This window comes from Coregonus clupeaformis, chromosome 37 (genome assembly GCF_020615455.1).
Source record: "Coregonus clupeaformis isolate EN_2021a chromosome 37, ASM2061545v1, whole genome shotgun sequence".
NCBI lineage: Eukaryota > Metazoa > Chordata > Actinopteri > Salmoniformes > Salmonidae > Coregonus > Coregonus clupeaformis.
This window is the reverse complement of record NC_059228.1, coordinates 35,752,968-35,776,124: the sequence shown is the minus strand read 5'-3', so window position 1 is coordinate 35,776,124 and position 23,157 is coordinate 35,752,968. Positions and strand designations below refer to the sequence as shown.

Sequence of the window (23,157 nt, the reverse complement as noted above, 5' to 3'; positions counted from 1 at the left end):
ACATGTCTAGAATAAAATCACAAGGACATCAAGAATGTAAAGTGTGTGTGCTTGCTCGTGTCCATAATATCTTTAGAAGACAACACACTGTATTCTAATTCCGGCCCCGGATAATGGAGGCCAGCCTGTTCCGAAGTGTTCTCTGATGCACAACTCAAATAACAAGACAGACCTTTGGCGTCTGAACCCGAGGGAAATGTTTGTAAACTTGGAACTTTCTCTCGTCAGATCTCTCGTCAGTCGACGGGGATGAAGCGTACAGTCAAAGAGTTCTGCCACCCAGTTGCATTTTGTGTTTCCAGTCCTCTGTAATTCAGATCGCAGGTCTCTACTAAATACTTTTTAAGTAGGGGCTAACAATGGTGGTCATGTACGCCCATTGAGTATGCTGATTTTGGTTCCATTGGTCCAGGCATTGTTTCATTCACGTTGAACTAAATCATTGGTCCAAGATAATTAGAATTAAGTTCTGCTGGATGAAAACTTCCCAAAATATATGTTTTTCCTCTATTCCCTTAGCACACATCTGCTAAAAGACATCTTGGATTCAAGAGTGATAAGATGGGGCCGGTGTGTAGGTTTTGAATCAAGGATATTTAATTGGCAAACTTACTTCCATTAAAGTAGAATTACTGTTATGGGCAGTGTGACCAAACTATCCTCCTGCTGTTTGGCTCTGGGCTAACTAATTAACTGCGGATGAGGATAATTCACATTCTGACGATTAGGAAGACAACGTACCGTGAGCTGCTCTCTGCATCCTACGCAACTCCAACTGCTTCTTCAGTTTATCTGAGAGAAAAATAAAGAGGGAGATGAAGAGAGACAAGATAGTGTGCGAGAAAGGTGATAGTTGTAGATAGAGATAGTTGTAAATAATGTTATTTTAAAAGGTCAAGGTTATTTACAACTCATCATTCCGTCATTACAAACACTTGTTATCCAACTGGCATTCATCCCCGGCAAGTGTATGATGTAAACTAACCAACTAAACAAACTGTAGTGGGCCTCAATTAATCAACCAAGAGACCAAAAAGGTGCACTAAGTCTGTACGATATTTGAGTTGATAAAAACCCAAGCCGTTTATAAAGAAGTCTCGTTCTTTCAACATAACATTGGCGATGATGTCTTGTATGAGTCGTTGGCTGTGTCCGAAATCTGTCTTGCCTACTACTTACTAAAACTATATTCTACTGTGTAAGTACTAATCATACTACATACTATTTAGAATCTACTGTTTAGTAAAAATGTATGCATTAAGCACCAAATATCAACATACTAGGCTCACCTATACTAAGAACGCATCATCTAATGAGCAAATGTGTCGTTTCCCACCATTTGTTCATTTGGTAACAGCCCGTCCACTCGTATTTGATTACCAGTTGATTATCAGCTGTTGTCAAACACATTTGGTCTGAAAAGATGCTTCTCTTCCTCAATAGTGTGCAGTGAATTCTACTAAATGAAAAGCCGAAATGAATATGACATCCTGGCATTTAAAGCATACAACATTTTCAAAATGTCACATACTATAAAACTTTATATTTTTGCATAGTCTGAGGTTCTGCATGCTAATGAATCAATTGGGTAGGTCTGCTGTCTCTAATAGTTCACACATATTGCATGCTCCGGTCATTTAGATGGGTGCTGCCAGCTGTTCCGTGTTAGTGGGCTACTGAGCATGACTGTGGGCATGATTGAAATCTAAATCCAACACTGTTTTTAAAACAAATTTAATTTTATACAATATACAGTTGAAGTCGGAAGTTTACATACACCTTAGCCAAATACATTTAAACTCAGTTTTTCACAATTCCTGACATTTAATCCTAGTAAACATTCCCTGTCTTAGGTCTGTTAGGATCACAACTTTATTTTAAGAATGTGAAATGTCTATAATAGAATAATAGAAGAGACAATTATTTATTTCAGCTTTTATTTATTTCATCACATTCCCAGTGGGTCAGAAGTTTACATACACTCAACTAGTATTTGGTAGCATTGTCTTTAAATTGTTTAACTTCGGTCAAACCTTTCGGGTAGCCTTCCACAAGCTTCCCACAATAAGTTGAATTTTGGCCCATTCCTCCTGACAGAGCTGGTGTAACGGAGTCAGGTTTGTAGGCCTCCTTGCTCGCACACGCTTTTTCAGTCCTGCCCACACATTTTCTATAGGATTGAGGTCAGGGTTTTGTGATGGCCACTCGAATAACTTGACTTTGTTGTCCTTAAGCCATTTTGCCACAACTTTGGAAGTGTGCTTGGGGTCATTGTCCATTTGGAAGACCCATTTGTGAACTTCCTTTCCTTCCTCATGATGCCATCTATTTTGTGAAGTGCACCAGTCCCTCCTGCAGCAAAGCACCCCCACAGCATGATGCACACCCGTGCTTCACGGTTGGGATGGTGTTCTTCGGCTTGCAAGGGTCCCCCTTTTTCTTCCAAACATGACGATGGTCATTATGGGCAAACAGTTTTATTTTTGTTTCATCAGACCAGAGGACATTTCTCCAAAAAGTATGATCTGTGTCCCCATGTGCAGTTGCAAACCGTAGTCTGGCTTTTTTATGGCGGTTTTGGAGCAGTGGCTTCTTCCTTGCTGAGCGGCCTTTCAGGTTATGTCGATATACAGTGGTATTTGATACACTGCTGATTTTGCAGGTTTTCCTACTTGCAAAGCATGTAGAGGTCTGTAATTTTTTATCATAGGTACACTTCAACTGTGAGAGACGGAATCTAAAACAAAAATCCAGAAAATCACATTGTATGATTCTTAAGTAATTTATTTGCATTTTATTGCATGACATAAGTATTTGATACATCAGAAAAGCAGAACTTAATATTTGGTACATAAACCTTTGTTTGCAATTACAGAGATCATACGTTTCCTGTAGGTCTTAACCAGGTTTGCACACACTGCAGCAGGGATTTTGGGCCACTCCTCCATACAGACCTTCTCCAGATCCTTCAGGTTTCGGGGCTGTCGCTGGGCAATACGGACTTTCAGCTCCCTCCAAAGATTTTCTATTGGGTTCAGGTCTGGAGACTGGCTAGGCCACTCCAGGACCTTGAGATGCTTCTTACGGAGCCACTCCTTAGTTGCCCTGGCTGTGTGTTTCGGGTCGTTGTCATGCTGGAAGACCCAGCCACGACCCATCTTCAATGCTCTTACTGAGGGAAGGAGGTTGTTGGCCAAGATCTCGCGATACATGGCCCCATCCATCCTCCCCTCAATACGGTGCAGTCGTCCTGTCCCCTTTGCAGAAAAACATCCCCAAAGAATGATGTTTCCACCTCCATGCTTCACGGTTGGGATGGTGTTCTTGGGGTTGTACTCATCCTTCTTCTTCCTCCAAACACGGCGAGTGGAGTTTAGACCAAAAAGCTCTATTTTTGTCTCATCAGACCACATGACCTTCTCCCATTCCTCCTCTGGATCATCCAGATGGTCATTGGCAAACTTCAGATGGGCCTGGACATGGGCTGGCTTGAGCAGGGGGACCTTGCGTGCGCTGCAGGATTTTAATCCATGACGGCGTAGTGTGTTACTAATGGTTTTCTTTGAGACTGTGGTCCCAGCTCTCTTCAGGTCATTGACCAGGTCCTGCCGTGTAGTTCTGGGCTGATCCTTCACCTTCCTCATGATCATTGATGCCCCACGAGGTGAGATCTTGCATGGAGCCCCAGACCGAGGGTGATTGACCGTCATCTTGAACTTCTTCCATTTTCTAATAATTGTGCCAACAGTTGTTGCCTTCTCACCAAGCTGCTTGCCGATTGTCCTGTAGCCCATCCCAGCCTTGTGCAGGTCTACAATTTTATCCCTGATGTCCTTATACAGCTCTCTGGTCTTGGCCATTGTGGAGAGGTTGGAGTCTGTTTGATTGAGTGTGTGGACAGGTGTCTTTTATACAGGTAACGAGATCAAACAGGTGCAGTTAATACAGGTAATAAGTGGAGAACAGGAGGGCTTCTTAAAGAAAAACTAACAGGTCTGTGAGAGCCGGAAGTCTTACTGGTTGGTAGGTGATCAAATACTTATGTCACGCAATAAAATGCAAATTAATTTCTTAAAAATCATACAATGTGATTTTCTGGATTTTTGTTTTAGATTCTGTCTCTCACAGTTGAAGTGTCCCTATGATAAAAATTACAGACCTCTACATGCTTTGTAAGTAGGAAAACCTGCAAAATCGGCAGTGTATCAAATACTTGTTCTCCCCACTGTAGGACTCGTTTTACTATGGATATAGATACTTTTGTACCTGTTTCCTCCAGCATCTTCACAAGGTCATTTGCTGTTATTCTGGGATTGATTTGCACTTTTCGCACCAAAGTACGTTTATCTCTAGGAGACAGAACACGTCTCCTTCCTGAGCGGTATGACGGCTGCGTGGTCCCGTGCAGTTTATACTTGCGTACTATTGTTTGTACAGATGAACGTGGTACCGTCAGGCGTTTGGAAATTGCTCCCAAGGATGAACCAGACTATTTTTCTGAGGTCTTGGCTGATTTCTTTTGATTTTCCCATGATGTCAAGCAAAGAGGCACTGAGTTTGATGGTAGGCCTTGAAATACATCCACAGGTACACCTCCAATTGACTCAAATGATGTCAATTAGCCTATCAGAAGGTTCTAAAGCCATGACATCATTTCAAGGAATTTTACAAGCTGTTTAAAGGCAAAGTCAACTTAGTGTATGTAAACTTCTGACCCACTGGAATTGATTCAGTGAATTATAAGTGAAATAATCTATCTGTAAACAATAGTTGGAAAAATTACTTGTGTCATGCACAAAGTAGATGTCCTAACTGACTTGCCAAAACTATAGTTTGTTAACAAGAAATTTGTGGAGTGGTTGAAAAACGAGTTTTAATGACTCCAACCTAAGTGTATGTAAACTTCTGACTTCAACTGCATTTCTTTTTTTCTACCAGATAATTCCCCACCCCCCTTTCCCTCCACATACACAAAACAACAGGCTACAGTGGCTTGCGAAAGTATTCACCCCCCTTGGCATTTTTCCTATTTCGTTGCCTTACAACCTGGAATTAAAATGTTTTTTGGTGGGTTTGTATCATTTGATTTACACAACGTGCCTACCATTTGAAGATGCAACATATTCTTTATTGTGAAACAAACAAGAAATTAGACAAAAAAACGGGTTCCGCTGGTGTACAGCAATCTTTAAGTCATACCACAGATTCTCAATTGGATTGAGGTCTGGGCTTTGACTAGGCCATTCCACAATTTTTCAATGTTTCCCCTTAAACCACTCGAGTGTTGCTTTAGCAGTATGCTTAGGGTCATTGTCCTGCTGGAAGGTGAACCTCCGTCCCAGTCTTAAAATGCAAATCAATTTATAACATTTTTGACATGCGTTTTTCTGGATTTTGTTGTTGTTATTCTGTCTCTCACTGTTCAAATAAACCTAACATTAAAATTATAGACTGATCATGTCTTTGTCAGTGGGCAAACGTACAAAATCAGCAGGGGATCAAATAATTTTTTCCCTCACTGTATATCTTGAAATAGGAGAAGGGACAACTAGTTAAACAATCAAAATCATCCGGAGTTCACCCTCCCAACCACAAATACATATTTTTTTACTATCAGCTAGATGGCATTTTAGTGCCAGCTAGTGTGTAGCTTAATCCCTGCTTCGGTATCACTAACGCTAGCATAAATGATTTTGTACGTTTGCCCACAGACAAAGAAATGATCAGTCTATAATTTTAATGGTAGGTTTCTTTGAACAGTGAGAGACAGAATAACAACAAAAACAGTTCAGAAAAACACATGTCAAAAATGTTATAAATTGATTTGCATTTTAATGAGGGAAATAAGTATTTGACCCCTCTGCAAAACATGACTTAGTACTTGGTGGCAAAACCCTTTTTGGCAATCACAGAGGTCAGACGTTTCTTGTAGTTGGCCACCAGGTTTGCACACATCTCAGGAGGGATTTTGTCCCACTCCTCATTGCAGAACTTCTCCAAGTCATTAAGGTTTTGAGGCTGACGTTTGGCAACTCGAACCTTCAGCTCCCTCCACAGATTTTCTATGGGATTAAGGTCTGGAGACTGGCTAGGCCACTCCATGACCTTAATGTGCTTCTTCTTGACCCACTACTTTGTTGCCTTGGCCGTGTGTTTTGGGTCATTGTCATGCTGGAATACCCATCCACAACCCATTTCCAATGCCCTGGCTGAGGGAAGGAGGTTCTCACCCAAGATTTGACGGTACATGGCCCCGTCCATCGTCCCTTTGATGCGGTGAAGTTGTCCTGTCCCCTTAGCAGAAAAACACCCCCAAAGCATAATGTTTCCACCTCCATGTTTGATGGTGGGGATGGTGTTCTTGGGGTCATAGGCAGCATTCCTCCTCCTCCAAACACGGCAAGTTGAGTTGATGCCAAAGAGCTCCATTTTGGTCTCATCTGACCACAACACTTTCACCGAATCATTCGGATGTTCATTGGCAAACGTCAGACGGGCAGTATATGTGCTTTCTTGAGCAGGGGGACCTTGCGGGCGCTGCAGAATTTCAGTCCTTCACGGTGTAGTGTGTTACCAATTGTTTTCTTGGTGACTATGGTCCCAGCTGCCTTGAGATCATTGACAACATCCTCCCGTGTAGTTCTGGGCTGATTCCTCACCGTTCTCATGATCATTGCAACTCCACAAGGTGAGATCTTGCATGGAGCCCCAGGTCGAGGGAGATTGACAGTTCTTTTGTGTTTCTTCCATTTGCGAATAATCGCACCAACTGTTGTCACCTTCTCACCAAGCTGCTTGGCGATGGTCTTGTAGCCCATTCCAGCCTTGTGTAGGTCTACAATCTTGTCCCTGACATCCTTGGAGAGCTCTTTGGTCTTGGCCATGGTGGAGATTTTGGAATCTGATTGATTGATTGCTTCTGTGGACAGGTGTCTTTTATACAGGTAACAAACTGAGATTAGGAGTGTGCTCCTAATCTCAGCTCGTTACCTGTATAAAAGACACCTGGGAGCCATACATCTTTCGGATTGACAGGGGGTCAAATACTTATTTCCCTCATTAAAATGCAAATCAATTTATAACATTTTTGACATGCGTTTTTCTGGATTTTTTTGTTGTTATTCTGTCTCTCACTGTTCAAATAAACCTACCATTAAAATTATAGACTGATCATTTCTTTGTCAGTGGGCAAACGTACAAAATCAGCAGGGTAACTGTACATGGTAATGTTAAAATTGTATTTTATTAGTTATCCAATACATAATATAGTATATTTATCATAATCTGGTTGTAATCCAGAGAGGTTAGAAAATATATCTAGATCCTCTATGAGGCTGTGGAGGGATTCAAGTTGTGGATTTAAAAGAAAACATGACTCATCAGTGTACAATGACACCTTTGTTTTTAAGCCCTGGATTTCTAATCCCTTGATATTATTGTTGGATCTGATTTTAATAGCTAACATTTCGATGGCCATAATAAATAGATATGCCGATAGTGGACAACGTTGTTTTACTCCTCTTGACAGTTTAAAACTTTCGGATAAATAACCATTATTTACTATTTTACACCTAGGGTTACTATACATTATTTTAACCCATTTTATAAGAGATATTCCAAAATTGAAATGCTCCAGGCATTTATATATAAACTCGTACTTTATCAAATGCCTTTTCAAAGTCAGCTATGAACAGCAGGCCTGGTTTCCCAGATTTTTCATAGTGTTCTATTGTTTCCAGTACTTGCCTTATATTATCTCCAGTGTATCTTCCATGTAAAAAACCTGTTTGATTAGAATGAATAATGTCCGGTAATACCTTTTTAATTCTATGCGCTATACATTTTGCTAGAAGTTTTGCATCACAACACTGAAGTGTAAGGTGCCTCCAATTTTTTTAATGGACTGGATCTTTATATTTCCCACTTGTATCCTGTTTCAGTAATAATTAAATCAGACCTTCTTCTTGAGTGTCTGATAAATCTACCATTTACATAGGAGTGGTTAAAATATGATAATAACGGTCCACTGAGTATATCAAAAAAGGTTTGGTATACCTCGACTGGTATGCCATCCAACCATGGAGTTCTCCTGGACTTAAAGTCTTTAATTGCATCCATAAGTTCCTCCTCTGCAATTTCACCTTCACATGAAAAATCACACAAAATCCCTACAATTAGCTTCAGTTAGAGGAGATGGAGGCGACTGAAACGAAAACATACAGTGCCTTGCAAAAGTATTCATCCCCCTTGGCGTTTTACCTATTCTGTTCCATTACAACCTGTAATTTAAATTGATTTTTATTTGGATTTCATGTAATGGACATACACAAAATAGTCCAAATTGGACTATACATGATCTCAGTATATATACACACCTGTTCTGAAAGGCCCTAGAGTCTGCAACACCACTAAGCAAGGGGCACCACCAAGCAAGCAGCACCATGAAGACCAAGGAGCTCTCCAAACAGGTCAGGGACAAAGTTGTGGAGAAGTACAGATCAGGGTTGGATTATAAAAAAATATCAGAAACTTTGAACATCCCATGGAGCACCATTAAATCCATCATAAACAAATAGAAAGAATATGGCACCACAAAAAACCTGCCAAGAGAGGGCCGCCCACCAAAACTCACAGACCAGGCAAGGAGGGCATTAATCAGAGAGGCAACAAAGAGACCAAAGAAAATCCTGAAGGAGCTGCAAAGCTCCACAGCGGAGATTGGAGTACCTGTCCATAGGACCACTTTAAGCCGTACACTCCACAGAGCTGGGCTTTAAGGAAGAGTGGCTAGAAGCTTATAGAGACATACCCCAAGAGACTTGCAGCTGTAATTGCTGCAAAAGGTGGCTCTACATAGCATTGATTTTGGGGGGTGAATAGTTATGCATGCTCAAGTTTTCTGTTTTTTTGTCTTATTTCTTGTTTGTTTCACAATAAAAATTATTTAGCATCTTCAAAGTGGTAGACATGTTGTGTAAATCAAATGATACAAACCACCCAAAAATCAATTTTAATTCCAGGTTGTAAGGCAACAAAATAGGAAAAATGCCAAGGGGTGCGAATACTTTGACAAGCCACTGTATGCTTAAAGTACTTTGCTTCCTCCTTCAAAATATAATTTGGTGAATCATGGGTGACTCCGTCATTTGTAACCAGTTTCAGTAAATTATTTTGGTAGCATTTCTATGTTGAAGATAAAAAAATAATTTGGTGCATTTTTCCCCATATTCCATCCACTTTGCTTTATTTTTACAATATATTTTTTTACATTTTAGTCATTTACCAGACACTCTTATCCAGAGCGACTGAGTGCATAATTTTAATTTTTAATTTTTTTATACTGGCCCCCCGTGGGAAACGAACCCACAACCCTGGCGTTGCAAACGCCATGCTCTACCAACTGAGCTACACGGGGCCCGTGTATTACACTTGATCTTTCTTGAATACATTTCTTTATTTCTTTTTGTTTTTCCTCTAATTTATTCTGAGCCTCTCTGTTACAGTTTTTATTGCTATCTATCTGTTCTGTTAGACTTTCTATTTCCTTTGTTAGTATGGACTCTTGACCTAAATTGCTTTTGTTTTTGAGATGAGTACTGAATTGCATGGCCTCTAAAGGCACATTTAAAAGTGTCCCATGCAATAAGGGGATTTGTTATGTCGGAAAAGTTCAGTTATAAATTCCTCTGTCCTAGTTAAAAATAAGGTATCATCCAATAGGCTTTGATTACATTTCCAATATCCTCGCCCACGTGGAAATTCAGTAAGAGTAATGTATATTGTATGCCAATTATATGATGGTCCGACCGCATTCTGTCCCCTATCAACACTTTTTATGCCAACGAGAATGACATAAGAAAGAAGTCAAGACGACTAGCATGATGGAGTCTCCGCCATGTATATCTCACTAGGTCAGGATACTTAAGCCTCCATATAGCCACTAATTACATTTTACATTTTAGTAATTTAGCAGACACTCTTATCCAGAGCAACTTACAGTTAGTGAGTGCATACATTTTTCATACTGGCCCCCCGTGGAAAACGAACCCACAACCCTGGCGTTGCAAGCGCCATGCTCTACCAACTGAGCTACAGGGGACTAATTCTAATGTATCCATATTTCGTTAAGAGCATGAGGGTGATAGTTTGTAGTGTGATTTCCTTTACGGTCCATTGAGCTATTTAAAACAGTATTATAATCTCCCACCATAATAATATAGTCTTATATTGCTTGCAGGATTGATCATTTATTATATATATTGTCAAAGAAGCGTGGATCATCATTATTTGGTCCGTAAAGGTTAATGAGCCATATCTGTGTATGGTCCAATAACATATTTAAAATCATCCATCTATCTACCTTGCGGATCTGTTTGGACAATTTGCACATTCGGGTCAAAATTACTGTTAATTAATATCATCAACCCTTTTGAGTTTCTATGCCCATGGGAGAAGTATATTTCGCCCCCCAAGTCCTTTTTCCACACAACTTCATCTAGAATTGTTGAATGAGTTTCCTGTAAACAATATATATTATATTCCTTCTCTTGGAGCCATGTAAATATTGTTCTTCTTTTGTTATTATCTGCTAAGCCATTACAATTATAACTGGCTATACTTATTTCACCACTTACCATAATGAGATGAGTTTCAAATCTATTTATCATAATATATGTTTATAAATGTACCAATAAAAAGTACCATAGTGATTGAGTATCCATATAGCTGTACCATGATATATGCATTGCTACTAAGTAACCCTCTAATTGTTCTCCACTATTCCCCCCGCTAAAGCCCCTCCCCATCCCAAGTTGGGTTGTCATCCCAGTGATTGGCATACCAGCCCCGTTCCCCCGGATCCCTAGGCCACCCGAGAGGCCGGGACCCATCCATCGAAAACAGCACACAGTGCCACCCACAAAACAGAAACATATATATATATATATATATATATATATATATATATATATATATATATATATATATATATATTGTGATGTCACGAGAGGCTGTGTCCTGGAGGGACGTTACATCCCCCTGAGGTGGCTGCAAACCCAGACAGCTATGGCTCCATCTGCTGGTATGGTCGGGAACTCCACCCCTCTATGGCCAATCTTCCCACGCAGCTGAAACAAATGAGGAGCTGATGAGCTGAAGGTTTGGGAAGGGAAGAGACACAGTCTCCAACCTGGGCTCTCTGGAGGACAAGAGTGCTGCACGTCCACTTCCATGAGGAATATAAGGATTTGGAGATACTTACCTTTGGGAAATACTCACCTTTGGATATATGCACCTGTGGAAATACGTGAGAGACATTTGGAAGGACTTTTTGCTGGGTTGGCCACTAGCTGCAACGTGGACTACAGTAAGGCTGGGGAAAAGTTATCTGAGCGAGTGAGGATTATGATTTTGGATGTGGAAGAGACATCCCTGAACTGTTAACCCTTAAAGAGCCACAAGAGAACAGAATTTTGTTATATTTTCGTTAATTTCCCAAGACCTATAATAAAATCCTTGTTTTGTTTGAACCTTGTCTCCTTGCACTACTTGAGCAATCCCGCTGAAAGCTGTGTAGCCTCTCGTGACGTCACAGATGGTGGAGAATACGGGCACGCTCAAGCGTTAATAGTGCATGTCAGAGGAGGATACCGAAGGTTTGATCACCCAGTTTTCCAAGTTGGCCGTAGGCTCCCCGCCCGACTGAAATGGAGGACATATTGAAAGCCCTTGTTGCTGGCCAGCAAGCCCAGATGCAAGCAAACGTGGCTCTCTTGGAGGAGCAAAAGAAAGCCAACCTTCTGAAGGCAGAGGAATTGCAGTTGCAGAGACAGAGGGTGGTCCAAAATACCCGCCCAATAAAGGCAAGTGACTTTATATCTAAGATGGGAGCTACCGATGACATTGAGGCATACCTGCATGCATTTGAGGCCACGGCCACTAGGGAAGCCTGGCCCAAGCAACAGTGGGTTGGTCTGTTAGCCCCTTCCTAACCGGGGAATCGCTGAATGCTGTCCGGGACCTGGGCCCTGACCAGGTTACTGACTATGATGCCCTGAAGTCTGAGATCCTCAGCAGATATGGACTCACAAAGTTTGGTATGGCCCAGCGCTTTCACAGCTGGACCTTCCAACCAGACCAACCTCCTCGGGCGCAGATGCATGAACTTGTCCGAATCGCAAGGAAATGGCTGGATCCGCAGAGGAATACAGCAGCGGCGGTGGTGGAGGCCGTTGTGGTGGATCGTTACCTACGCGCCCCTGCCTTATGAGGCAAAACGGTTCATCAGTCAACAGGCCTTGACCACGGCTGATCTGACCGTGGAAGCTGTGGAAAAGTACCAGGCCACAGCGGAGATGCTGAATGCTTCCCGAAAAAGACCCCAGGAGGGCGGCCCCACCACAAATGGGAAGAACCCGTCCAAAGGACCCCAAGGTCTCGAACCCAGCCACGTCAGGACTTATCCCGGCTCCAGGGGGAGCCAGAAACCAGGCGGGTCCAAGAAGAGTACACCAGGAGGGGGAAACTCGACAGTGTTACCGGTGTGGGGAGATGGGACATATCTCCTGGCAGTGTGGGAAACCAGCCGATGAACCTATGCCCACTGCGGAGTCCTCCAGCTCAGCACCCACACACCGTTTTGCCTCGCTCTTGGGAGTCGTAGATGGCGGCCCAGATCGACCCCCCCACCTGCCCGGTAACTGTGAATCACCATGATGTGGAGGCCTTACTGGATTCTGGTAGCCGGGCCACCCTGGTGCGTAAGGATTTGGTGGGCCCAACGTGTCTGACCCCGGGGAAAGTCCTCCCAGTTTCCTGTGTCCATGGGGACACCAGAGAATACCCCATTACTGAACTTACAATGACCAGCACACGGGGAACCATACACACGACGGCGGGGGTGGTTGATTCCCTCCCCGTCCCTGTCCTAATTGGACGAGACTGCCCAGCCTTTTACCCACTCTGGAGAGAGTCTCAGGAGAGGATAACCCGAGTACCTCGGAAACGGAGAGGCAAGACTCATCCTGGGAAGGCTCCGGTGCAATCCTCCGAGTTACTCACTCCCGCCCGGGCTCTGATAGGGATGGCAGGTGCCCAGACCGACACAGAGACGGAGCTACAGAATCTGGACAAAGAACTGTCTGGTCTGAAGGGGACCGCTGAGAGGTATCGTTTGTTAAAGCAACAGTTAGACATGAAGACAGAAGAGTTAGATATCCTCCAGGCTAAACTCCAACAGAGCTCCTTCCCTAAGCAACAGGAGGAGCTGGAGAGGCTGCGCAGGACCATCGAGGAGTGTGAGGAGACCCTGCGCAGTAGTAAGGAGGTCCAGAAGAAGGCAGAGGAGAAGTACAAGGTGTTGGAGAACAAGATGAAGAATGCGGAGGCAGAGAGAGAGAAGGAACTGAAAGCTGCTCAACAGAAGCTAAACTCTGCTAAAACCAAGGCTGATGCGTTCAGTAAGAAACTCAAGGAGAGACAACAGGAGGCTGAGTCCCTGGTCCTAGAGTTGGAGGAGTTGAAGAGAGAGCAGTCTGGCAAGCACCACGGCAATGCGGACGCCCTCTCCCGGCGTGATGCCTTCTTCGCTGCCTTTACCCCGACGAGGACGTCGGTCCCGAGAAGGGGGATGTGTGATGTCACGAGAGGCTGTGTCCTGGAGGGACGTTACATCCCCCTGAGGTGGCTGCAAACCCAGACAGCTATGGCTCCATCTGCTGGTATGGTCGGGAACTCCACCCCTCTATGGCCAATCTTCCCACGCAGCTGAAACAAATGAGGAGCTGATGAGCTGAAGGTTTGGGAAGGGAAGAGACACAGTCTCCAACCTGGGCTCTCTGGAGGACAAGAGTGCTGCACGTCCACTTCCATGAGGAATATAAGGATTTGGAGATACTTACCTTTGGGAAATACTCACCTTTGGATATATGCACCTGTGGAAATACGTGAGAGACATTTGGAAGGACTTTTTGCTGGGTTGGCCACTAGCTGCAACGTGGACTACAGTAAGGCTGGGGAAAAGTTATCTGAGCGAGTGAGGATTATGATTTTGGATGTGGAAGAGACATCCCTGAACTGTTAACCCTTAAAGAGCCACAAGAGAACAGAATTTTGTTATATTTTCGTTAATTTCCCAAGACCTATAATAAAATCCTTGTTTTGTTTGAACCTTGTCTCCTTGCACTACTTGAGCAATCCCGCTGAAAGCTGTGTAGCCTCTCGTGACGTCACAATATATATATATATATATATATATATATAAATAAACTGAGGTGAGAGCATTGGAAATGCTTTTGGCGGTTGACCTGTTTCTGTTTTGTGGGTGCCACTGTGTCTGTTTTGTGTCCATTAAAATAACATAAAATGGATCAAAATACAGTGTAGACATTGTTAATGTTGTAAATGGCCATCTTGACTTGGCCATGCTGACAGAGTGAGAAAGTGCAGGGAGCAGGATACGGTGGTCAGGAGAGAAAATAGAGGGGGACTGGAGGGCTACTGGAGTGGCTTACGGCTGCCATGTATATAGAGCAATTTTGTAAGGCACTCCCGGGGTCCAACCGACCAACTATGGTCAATCTTGTCTGAGCCAAGATTCACGGAGTGAGAGATGGAGTGAGATCAGTAGGAGTATGGAGTGTAGCACTGAGGAGTTAGGGTTGGATATTTTTGGTAACTTTCCCAAAATCTGCAGGTCTTTCAGGAATCCAGGTTGGAAGATTCCCAGAATTTGAAAAGGATTTCTCCAAATGTTGTAGTCCTGAAAGGAGTGGCTTCACACCTGGTGCGCGATATTGAAACAGCACCCTCTACCAAGTGAGGTCCTGTGCCGTAGCAAAATGTCAACATGCACTGATGAATGTCCTTAAAGTATGCGAGAGGAATACACTAACTGTAAAACTATTGGCGAGGGTGTCATCTTGAAAGCAAACATCGTAAAATAGGCAACTGCAGGCATTTTTCCAAAAGTAGGTGAACAACGTCTTGTTGCTTAGGATTCTGTATGGCGGGGAGCATCTGAGAATCAATCAGTGATTCTCAGAGGTCAATAAGGGTAGAGCGGTCAAGTGCTCGTCTAATAGCCTGCAACACTGCACCAAGATAAAAAAAAAGGGAGCCCAGTGGGCAAAACAAGTTGCAATGACGTCGTTACAACCAGATTTCAAACATTTATATTGTAATCTGGTTGTAATTACATAATTTCTGGTCACAATGACATTATTTCAGCCAGCTTTGCCCAGAGACGAAGAAAGAGACAGCAGTAAAAAAAAAATATATATATATATTTTGAGAAACCATGTTTTTTGTTCTGTGTGTAATGTTCCATTAACAGGCAGACTGCTTAGCTGGCTCTGGTCCTTCACAATGACGAGATTTTATATTTCTGTATAAACCAGACAGTGTCAAAGATCACAGACACATACACAGACACACAAACACACACTTTTGACAGATGAGAAACACTCTTTCAGGATCACACGCTTTGTGATGTTGGCAAAAGTGTGATCCAACTCCAAGAGTCGGTGTGCTTGCTGAGTGCGCCACTTGGCTGCCTAAAGAGGCCCACTTCATCCCCCTCCTCCACCTCCCTCCCCAACCAGACTTGGGGCTGTACATGGGCCTGAAAAGCACCAGGGCCTGTTCCAAACCTCTGCATGGTCCCCTTGCCGTGTCGGGAGACGTGCCGTCGTCATAAAGGACTGCTTACCAGCTGAAAGCCTCAACAAATATTTTCCAATTCCTGTGGACTGGAGGTTAAATGTGAACAGCCGCACGAAAGACCACAGTGAGCTCTTGGCCCAACACCATGCACACACAGGCCTACAGAGCTTTGAATATTCATCACAGATGCATAAGTCAATGGGGGCATTTGCGTCAGTGCATACATTGAAATGTACATTGAAACGTACAGACAATACATAACAATGTTCGTAACATGACAGTAAGTCACGTTAACATCAAACATACTGTAGATCATTTCATGAAATGGGCAGGTAGCTTAGTGGGTAAGAGCATTGTGCCAGTAACCGAAAGGTCGCTGGTTCTAATCCCCGAGCCGACCTGGTGAAAAATCTGTCGATGTGCCCTTAAGCAAGGCACTTAACCCTAATTGCTCCTGTAAGTCGCTCTGGATAAGAGCGTCTGCTAAATGACTAAAATGTAAATCCGCTGAGAGGACAATTTGTCCATATAAAAAGAAACTACAGCAGCGGGGGCGATTTCTTATGGGTCAGCTTTGGCTATGTGCTTAGCTCGTCTCATGCTGAAACAGGCACACCAGATAAAACATTCCTACAGCCTGCTGACGATATTGGCCCAGCATCTACATAACGTCCACAATCATATAACACTGGAGAGGTTTTTTGGATGTTCGACCAGGGTTTTGGTGTGTGGGCTACTGCTTATAAACACGCCAGGCTATGGAGAGGTGAATGAGCTTGGGGCCTTTGCAACATGGCAAGGTGTTTACAGCTAGCTACCCCCCCACCCACCCCAAAGCTTAAAGGGGGCCACAACTGACCTGATAAGTACCTGTATGGTCTCATCAGGTCCCCAAAACCCCCTAAAGCCACTACCCCCTTGGCGGCAGAAGTGGGAGAGGATGGGGGGCAGATGGGATTTGTCCTCCTGCAAAGTAGGACAGCGCCACATAAATCCCTACACATCTGGCGAAGAGATCGGGGGACCCTGCTCGTTTTTTCGACTGGCCCGCACCTTTTCTTCTCCTTCAGAAGACATACATCACCCACCCCTCTTGAAAAATAGAGCTATGTCCCCGTGCTTTTGGAGCCGGGGGGCTTGGAACGTGTGCGTCTCCGGCAGGATTTGATTCCAGAAAAAAACCCTTGGCGGTAGCCAAGAACAATACCGGTAACCAGGGAATCTTGAGGCACCTCTGTCTCAGCTAGCTACCTCTCTTTCTCACTCTCTCCCCGTAACTGACCCTCATGCCACGTACACTCATGAGGCGAACATTCCCAAGGCCTCTTTCTACATTATGCTAAGTTTATTCATTGTTCTACATCCACAATGAGGCACAGGTAGTCTAAAATGTCCTGGCTCCTCATCCGAAAACGGCAAGGAAAACACACAGAGCTAAATATATTATGGCACACGTTTCCGTTCGGGAGAAGCAAGTAACTACCTTCCACTATAAACACGGCCCTTCATGTAGGAAAAATGCAATTCCACGCCCTCAACATTATAATAACATGTGAGAGTATCTAATTCCCCTTGTTTTGTCTTCTTTCTCTATTTTACTCTTGAGTAATTCATATGATATATTTTTACACAATTGCAATACAATGTGGATCAAGGGACAGGAGTCTTTTGAATTCAATGCCTTAGTTGATAAAATACCAGTACAAACGCCGATATTCAATTCAGTGTGTTTGATTTGCACAGCAGAGCATCCTGGATAGAATTGATTTAGAAATGTGTAGTAGCGTGACAAGACCTGTTCAGTTCTGACCATAAACCTGCCTGAAAAGTCATCCAGACTGATCCAGATTATCCAACTACCTGAATGATTTTTGCAACACAGCTACCCAAGAAACGTAGCTTCTACTGTCTATGTTTGAAATGTTAACATTCCATAATGGTGTCATTGGACGAGATCACAATAATTTTTTGCGATGGACACCTCTGGTGTACAGCTGAGTCAACACCTCAGAAACACCACTGTAAAACGCTGATGATACCCCCGAATTCCAGGGTGCTAAGTGTACACTGGCACTTCAGAGTGGGTGACAGGCGCATGCCACCAAACCCACGCGTGTTACTTTCAGCACAGCCAAGGAGAAGGGTGTGCGGCGAACTGCTCCATTTCATTGCCGTCTGATCAGGGCACGCATGCACACAGAGAAACAAAAAAACTATTCCACAGTACTCATACACACACAAATGCTACACAGATCAAACTGTATAGGAGTGTACTGGAGATATCAAATCAAATCAAATTTTATTTGCCACATGCGCCGAATGCAACAGGTGTAGACATTACCGTGAAATGCTTACAGCCCTTAACCAACAATGCATTAAATTTTTTTTAATAAACAACAACAACAAAAAAGTGTTGAGAAAAAAAGAGCAGAAGTAAAATAAAATAACAGTAGGGAGGCTATATACAGGGGGGTACCGGTGCAGAGTCAATGTGCGGGGGCACCGGCTAGTTGAGGTAATATGTACATGTGGGTAGAGTTAAAGTGACTATGCATAAATAATTAACAGAGTAGCAGCAGCGTAAAAAGATGGGGTGGGGGTGGGGGGGGGGCAGTGCAAGTAGTCCGGGTAGCCATTTCATTAGCTGTTCAGGAGATTTATGGCTTGGGGGTAGAAGCTGTTGAGAGCCTTTTGGACCTAGACTTGGCGCTCCGGTACCGCTTGCCGTGCGGTAGCAGAGAGAACAGTCTATGACTAGGGTGGCTGGAATCTTTGACAATTTTGAGGGCCTTCCTCTGACACCGCCTGGTATAGAGGTCCTGGATGGCAGGAAGCTTGGCTAAAGTGATGTACTGGGCCATACGCACTACCCTCTGTAGTGCCTTGCGGTCGGATGCCCGAGCAGTTGCCATACCAGGCAGTGATGCAACCAGTCAGGATGCTCTCGATGGTGCAGCTGTAGAACCTTTTGAAGATCTGAGGACCCATGCCAAATATTTTCATTCTCCTGAGGGGGAATAGACTTTGTGCCCTCTTCATGACTGTATTGGTGTGTTTGGACCATAATAGTTTGTTGGTGATGTGGACACCAAGGAACTTGAAGCTTGAAGCTCTCAATCTGCTCCACTGCGATGATGGTTGTCCTTCTGAAAGGTTCTCCCATCTCCACAGAGGAATTCTGGAGCTCTGTCAGAGTGACCATTGGGTTCTTGGTCCTGGATGGCAGGAAGCTTGGCCCCAGTGATGTACTGGGCCGTACACACTATCCTCCATTGTTAACAATAGAAAAATATTTTGGAACTATGTCAACAATTGACTAATGAAACAAATACCAAAATATAGTTTTGGGGTGGAGTTTTCCTTTCAGAAGTGCCTCTACCGAACTTGTATTATATCAATAAATATGTAAAGTACGGTTTAAGGAATAAAATATATGTTTTCTGGGATGTACATCTGTCCAAATGAAAGATAGGCAGAAAAATGTTAGCTATGGGGTTAAGTAATAATTGTCCAAACCGAAATGGTCACAACCGAAACAATTGACACCATATACATTTAGTGTATTCGGAAAGTATTCAGACCCCTTGACTTTTTCCACATTTTCTAAAATGGATTAAATTCTTTCCCCCCCCCCCCCTCATCAATCTACACACAATACCCCATAATGACAAAGCAAAAACATGTTTTTAGAATTTTTTGCTAATTTATAAAAAAAATAAAAAACGGAAATATTAAATTTACATAAGTATTCAGACCCTTTACTCTGTACTTTGTTGAAGCACCTTTGGCAGCGATTACAGCCTTGAGTCTTCTTGGGTATGACGCTACAAGCTTGGCGCAGTGGTCTAAGGCACTGCATCGCAGTGCTAACTGTGCCACTAAAGATCCTGGTTCGAATCCAGGCTCTGTCGCAGCCGGCCGCGACCGGGAGACTCATGGGCGTCGCACAATTGGCCCAGCGTCGTCCAGGGTAGGGGAGGGAATGGCCGGCAGGGATGTAGCTCAGTTGATAGAGCATGGCGTTTGCAACGCCAGGGATGTGGGTTCGATTCCCACGGGGGGCCAGTATAAAAAATATATATTTGTATTCACTAACTGTAAGTCGCTCTGGATAAGAGCATCTGCTAAATGACTAAAATGTAAATGTATTTGGGGAGTTTCTCCTATTTTTCTCTGCAAATCATCTCAAGCTCTGTCAGGTTTGATGGGGACGTCGCTGCACAGCTATTTTCAGGTCTCTCCAGAGATGTTCGATCGGGTTCAAGTCCGGGCTCTGGCTGGGCCTTCTTGGATCTTCATGTTCAATGGGTGACATGTCTGGTGAGTATGCACTTCTCCAGGTTGCCAATTGCCATCGAAGGTGAGCATTTTGCCCACTGAAGTCGGTTACGACGCCGAACTGCAGTCAGGTCAGACCCTGGTGAGGATGACGAGCACGCAGATGAGCTTCCCTGAGATGGTTTCTGACAGTTTGTGCAGAAATTCTTCAGTTGTGCAAAACCAAAGTGCTTATGGAACATTTCTAGGATCTTTTATTTCAGTTCATAAAACATGTTGTGTTTATATTTTTGTTCAGTATAAAATAAGTTTTATCCATCTAGAGTACTTCATTTATCTCTATGATTGACACACACCAAAATCACTTTACCTATCTTTATTTTGCCAAAATAAAGATAAGTAAAGTGATAATTAAAAAATCTAACAATATATTTAATTAGATGCATAAGTAATTCAATCAACAAGTTTCAGATTTATACAATCAACATTTTACAGAAAACAGTAGAGATTATATTTCTCTAAATTAAATGTAAAAGTTTTGAAAATCTAGTAAAAAAAAAAAATCATGTTTTTACTATTTTGTTAATTTGGTATGAAAATACAATTTCAAAAATATATCTGTAATAGAAGGTTAATCAAAATGATCACTACTGTGCATGGTTCTCCCTTTATTGCAACTCTTTCACTATGTTTCAGTAGTGACACATTTTGGGCGGTGGTAAGGAATTCAGCTTATAAACAACAACATTTTTTCACAGCCTTTTTTGTTCATATTTACCTAGGCTGCCAATAATTCAGGAGGGCACTTTATGTCTACCTGACATACAGTGTGTTGGAAGACGTGTGCTGAAAGTTTGGGAGAAATAGGATACAAATGTGATTTTTTTTTTTCAACCCCCAATTTACACCACTTCTGTAGAACGACCCATATATAAAAGCTCATACCCAAATAATGTTGTTGACTCGTCCTATACTCGTATTTGTGGCAAAAGCATAAATTAGAGAAAAAACACATCCAAAACCCCACCTCAAACTTGAAACGGACCGTTTCAAATATGCTTGATGTGACGTTGGCTCATTGGCTGAGCTAATCAGCTGTTTACTTGTTATTAATATTTTTTTATGAAAGCTATATGCCCACATTATTCCTGTTGTTGGGGTGCACCCACACCATTCAAACACAGAAAAGCTGCTTTTTACCCATTTACCCATTCCATTTCTTGGAAGGAAAACTATTTCAATATTGTAATTCATAATTGGTCATATTTCATAGAAATCTGGAAACAATGGACAGTTACTTTCAGACATTATGTGTGTAAACTCAATTTAACAGTTGGATCACATCTATGCTCTAACTGAACTAAACCATGTTAAAGGGCGACTGCAGTTCCTGATTTGGCCTCGTTTTGAAGATTGCTCTTTCAGAAATGCTAGCGGCCATGACTGAAGGCAAACGAGGTTGTGGTTTATGTGGGTATGTTATGTTTGCATATCGTACACTGGCAGGTACTGTCGTTTGTCCCTCCTGAGTCACCATAGCAACAACACAGCAACTACCTCAAAATAGTCGCTTCCTTAAAATAGTCAGAATTAATCAAAGATAAATCAAGAAATATGTAATTAATTTAGACGTTTTTGCCGAGGTCTTAGTAGAGCAGTATTTCTCAATAAATAATTAAAATGCATGAAAAACTAGTCAGTGCACCGCATACAGTCAATCAGGTTGGGAAAGTCAGGCTGCACGCTCAGGACTGATTTCTGAGAACAATAACATGTCTACACTACCTAGGTTATCCATCCAATTGGCGACAGATTTTCATGCGAATATGCTCAAATCCACATAAAACCAACATGCACATTTTCCCACCAGAGATGTGTTTCCATCAAATTGACTTGTTGAGGATAAAAGGATGTCAGTGATGATGTAGTGCACATAAATATACCTTTTGCTGCTAAATTCCCATGTACCCATAAAAAATACAAGTTAAATGGGTTTCCATCGCATTTTCAACTATACTGAGTTATATAGCGAGTGTGCCCCCTCTGGTATTGGCACATGCACTCTAGCCAACAGCTCACAGATAGTGTTGGTATAGTGTAGATTATGAGATTATTATGGACAAAAGAGGAACATTATTTTTATTTGTCAAATGGCAGCCAAGCATCGATGATCATGTCACCAGAATAAGAGCCTCGATATTTACTGGAAAGGAGCATCAAGCTCATCACCTGGCACTTTCACCGCCCTGTGAAGTTCATCATAACTTATTTCATCTGTAGCCTAATAAACTGCATGGATTCCCGAGTCGTAGTGGGAGGACCACACTCCAATTTCACTTCGATATGATGTTATTATATCTACATTTGCGCATAAAAGCGTTTCCACTGACATTTCTTGAATAATACATTTTACTGACACAAAAAGATTCCACCATGTCTAGCGTATTTTGTTTTGTTGACATTTGGAAAGTTTACCGACACATTTTATCTTTCCATCGGGCCTGTCATAACATTTGTTTTATCCAAAATGTACTTTAAGAGCATAAAAAGGTTGGATGGAAACCTGGTTAATGTCTACAACTGGGGCGGCAAGTAGCCTAGCGGTTAGAGCGTTCCAACTCTGTATTTTGTCAATGAAGCTAGCAAGTAGTAGCTAGCAGGTACATTGAGCAGCCAGGCCACAATCAGCTAATCAAGTCACTTTCTCACTATATATTAACTGAGCGTGCATCTGTCTGGCAGTGTTTCATAGGGAATCATGTTACAAAACAGATCGCGGGGGGACACAAGATGCTTGCAAATGAGTTTTGGAATATTGACAAGTTGCAGTAAACATACAAGCGCGCTCTGATGGTCTTAATTTCCCCTTTGCCCAAAAAAGTGGCAGACTCGAGTGATTGACACTATCAAACACATCAGCAAGTGGCCACTCCATCAAGGGCTTAGGGCCAAGGGTTATATCAACATAACATTGGCGACGTGTTGTCTTATGTAAACAATTCTGAGGCGATGCGTAATGGGCAGGTCTGTCTCACTGTCTGGCGGTTCTGGCTGCTTTGATTGGATAGAGCGCGCGCAGCTGAAAGAGTGCAATCAGCACAGCTGCTTTCATCATGTTAGTGGGCACTGGGCAAGTGGGCATGATCGTAATTCATACCCAACCCTCCAGTAAGTCGTGACGAACTCACTTACAAAACTCAGTTTTGTACAAAACTGACT

At 42.8% G+C, this 23,157-nt stretch overlaps 1 protein-coding gene across 3 annotated transcripts in view; it reads right to left on the bottom strand.

The window, feature by feature from the left end:
- kif6 (kinesin family member 6) overlaps positions 1–23,157 on the bottom strand; it is a 229,223-nt gene that overhangs the window by 33,723 nt on the left and 172,343 nt on the right. For all 3 annotated transcript variants that reach the window (XM_041848347.2, XM_041848348.2, XM_041848349.2), the window contains one exon: positions 742–792. In XM_041848347.2, the coding sequence (XP_041704281.1) occupies positions 742–792 (51 nt within the window). The remainder of the gene's footprint in view (positions 1–741; positions 793–23,157) is intronic.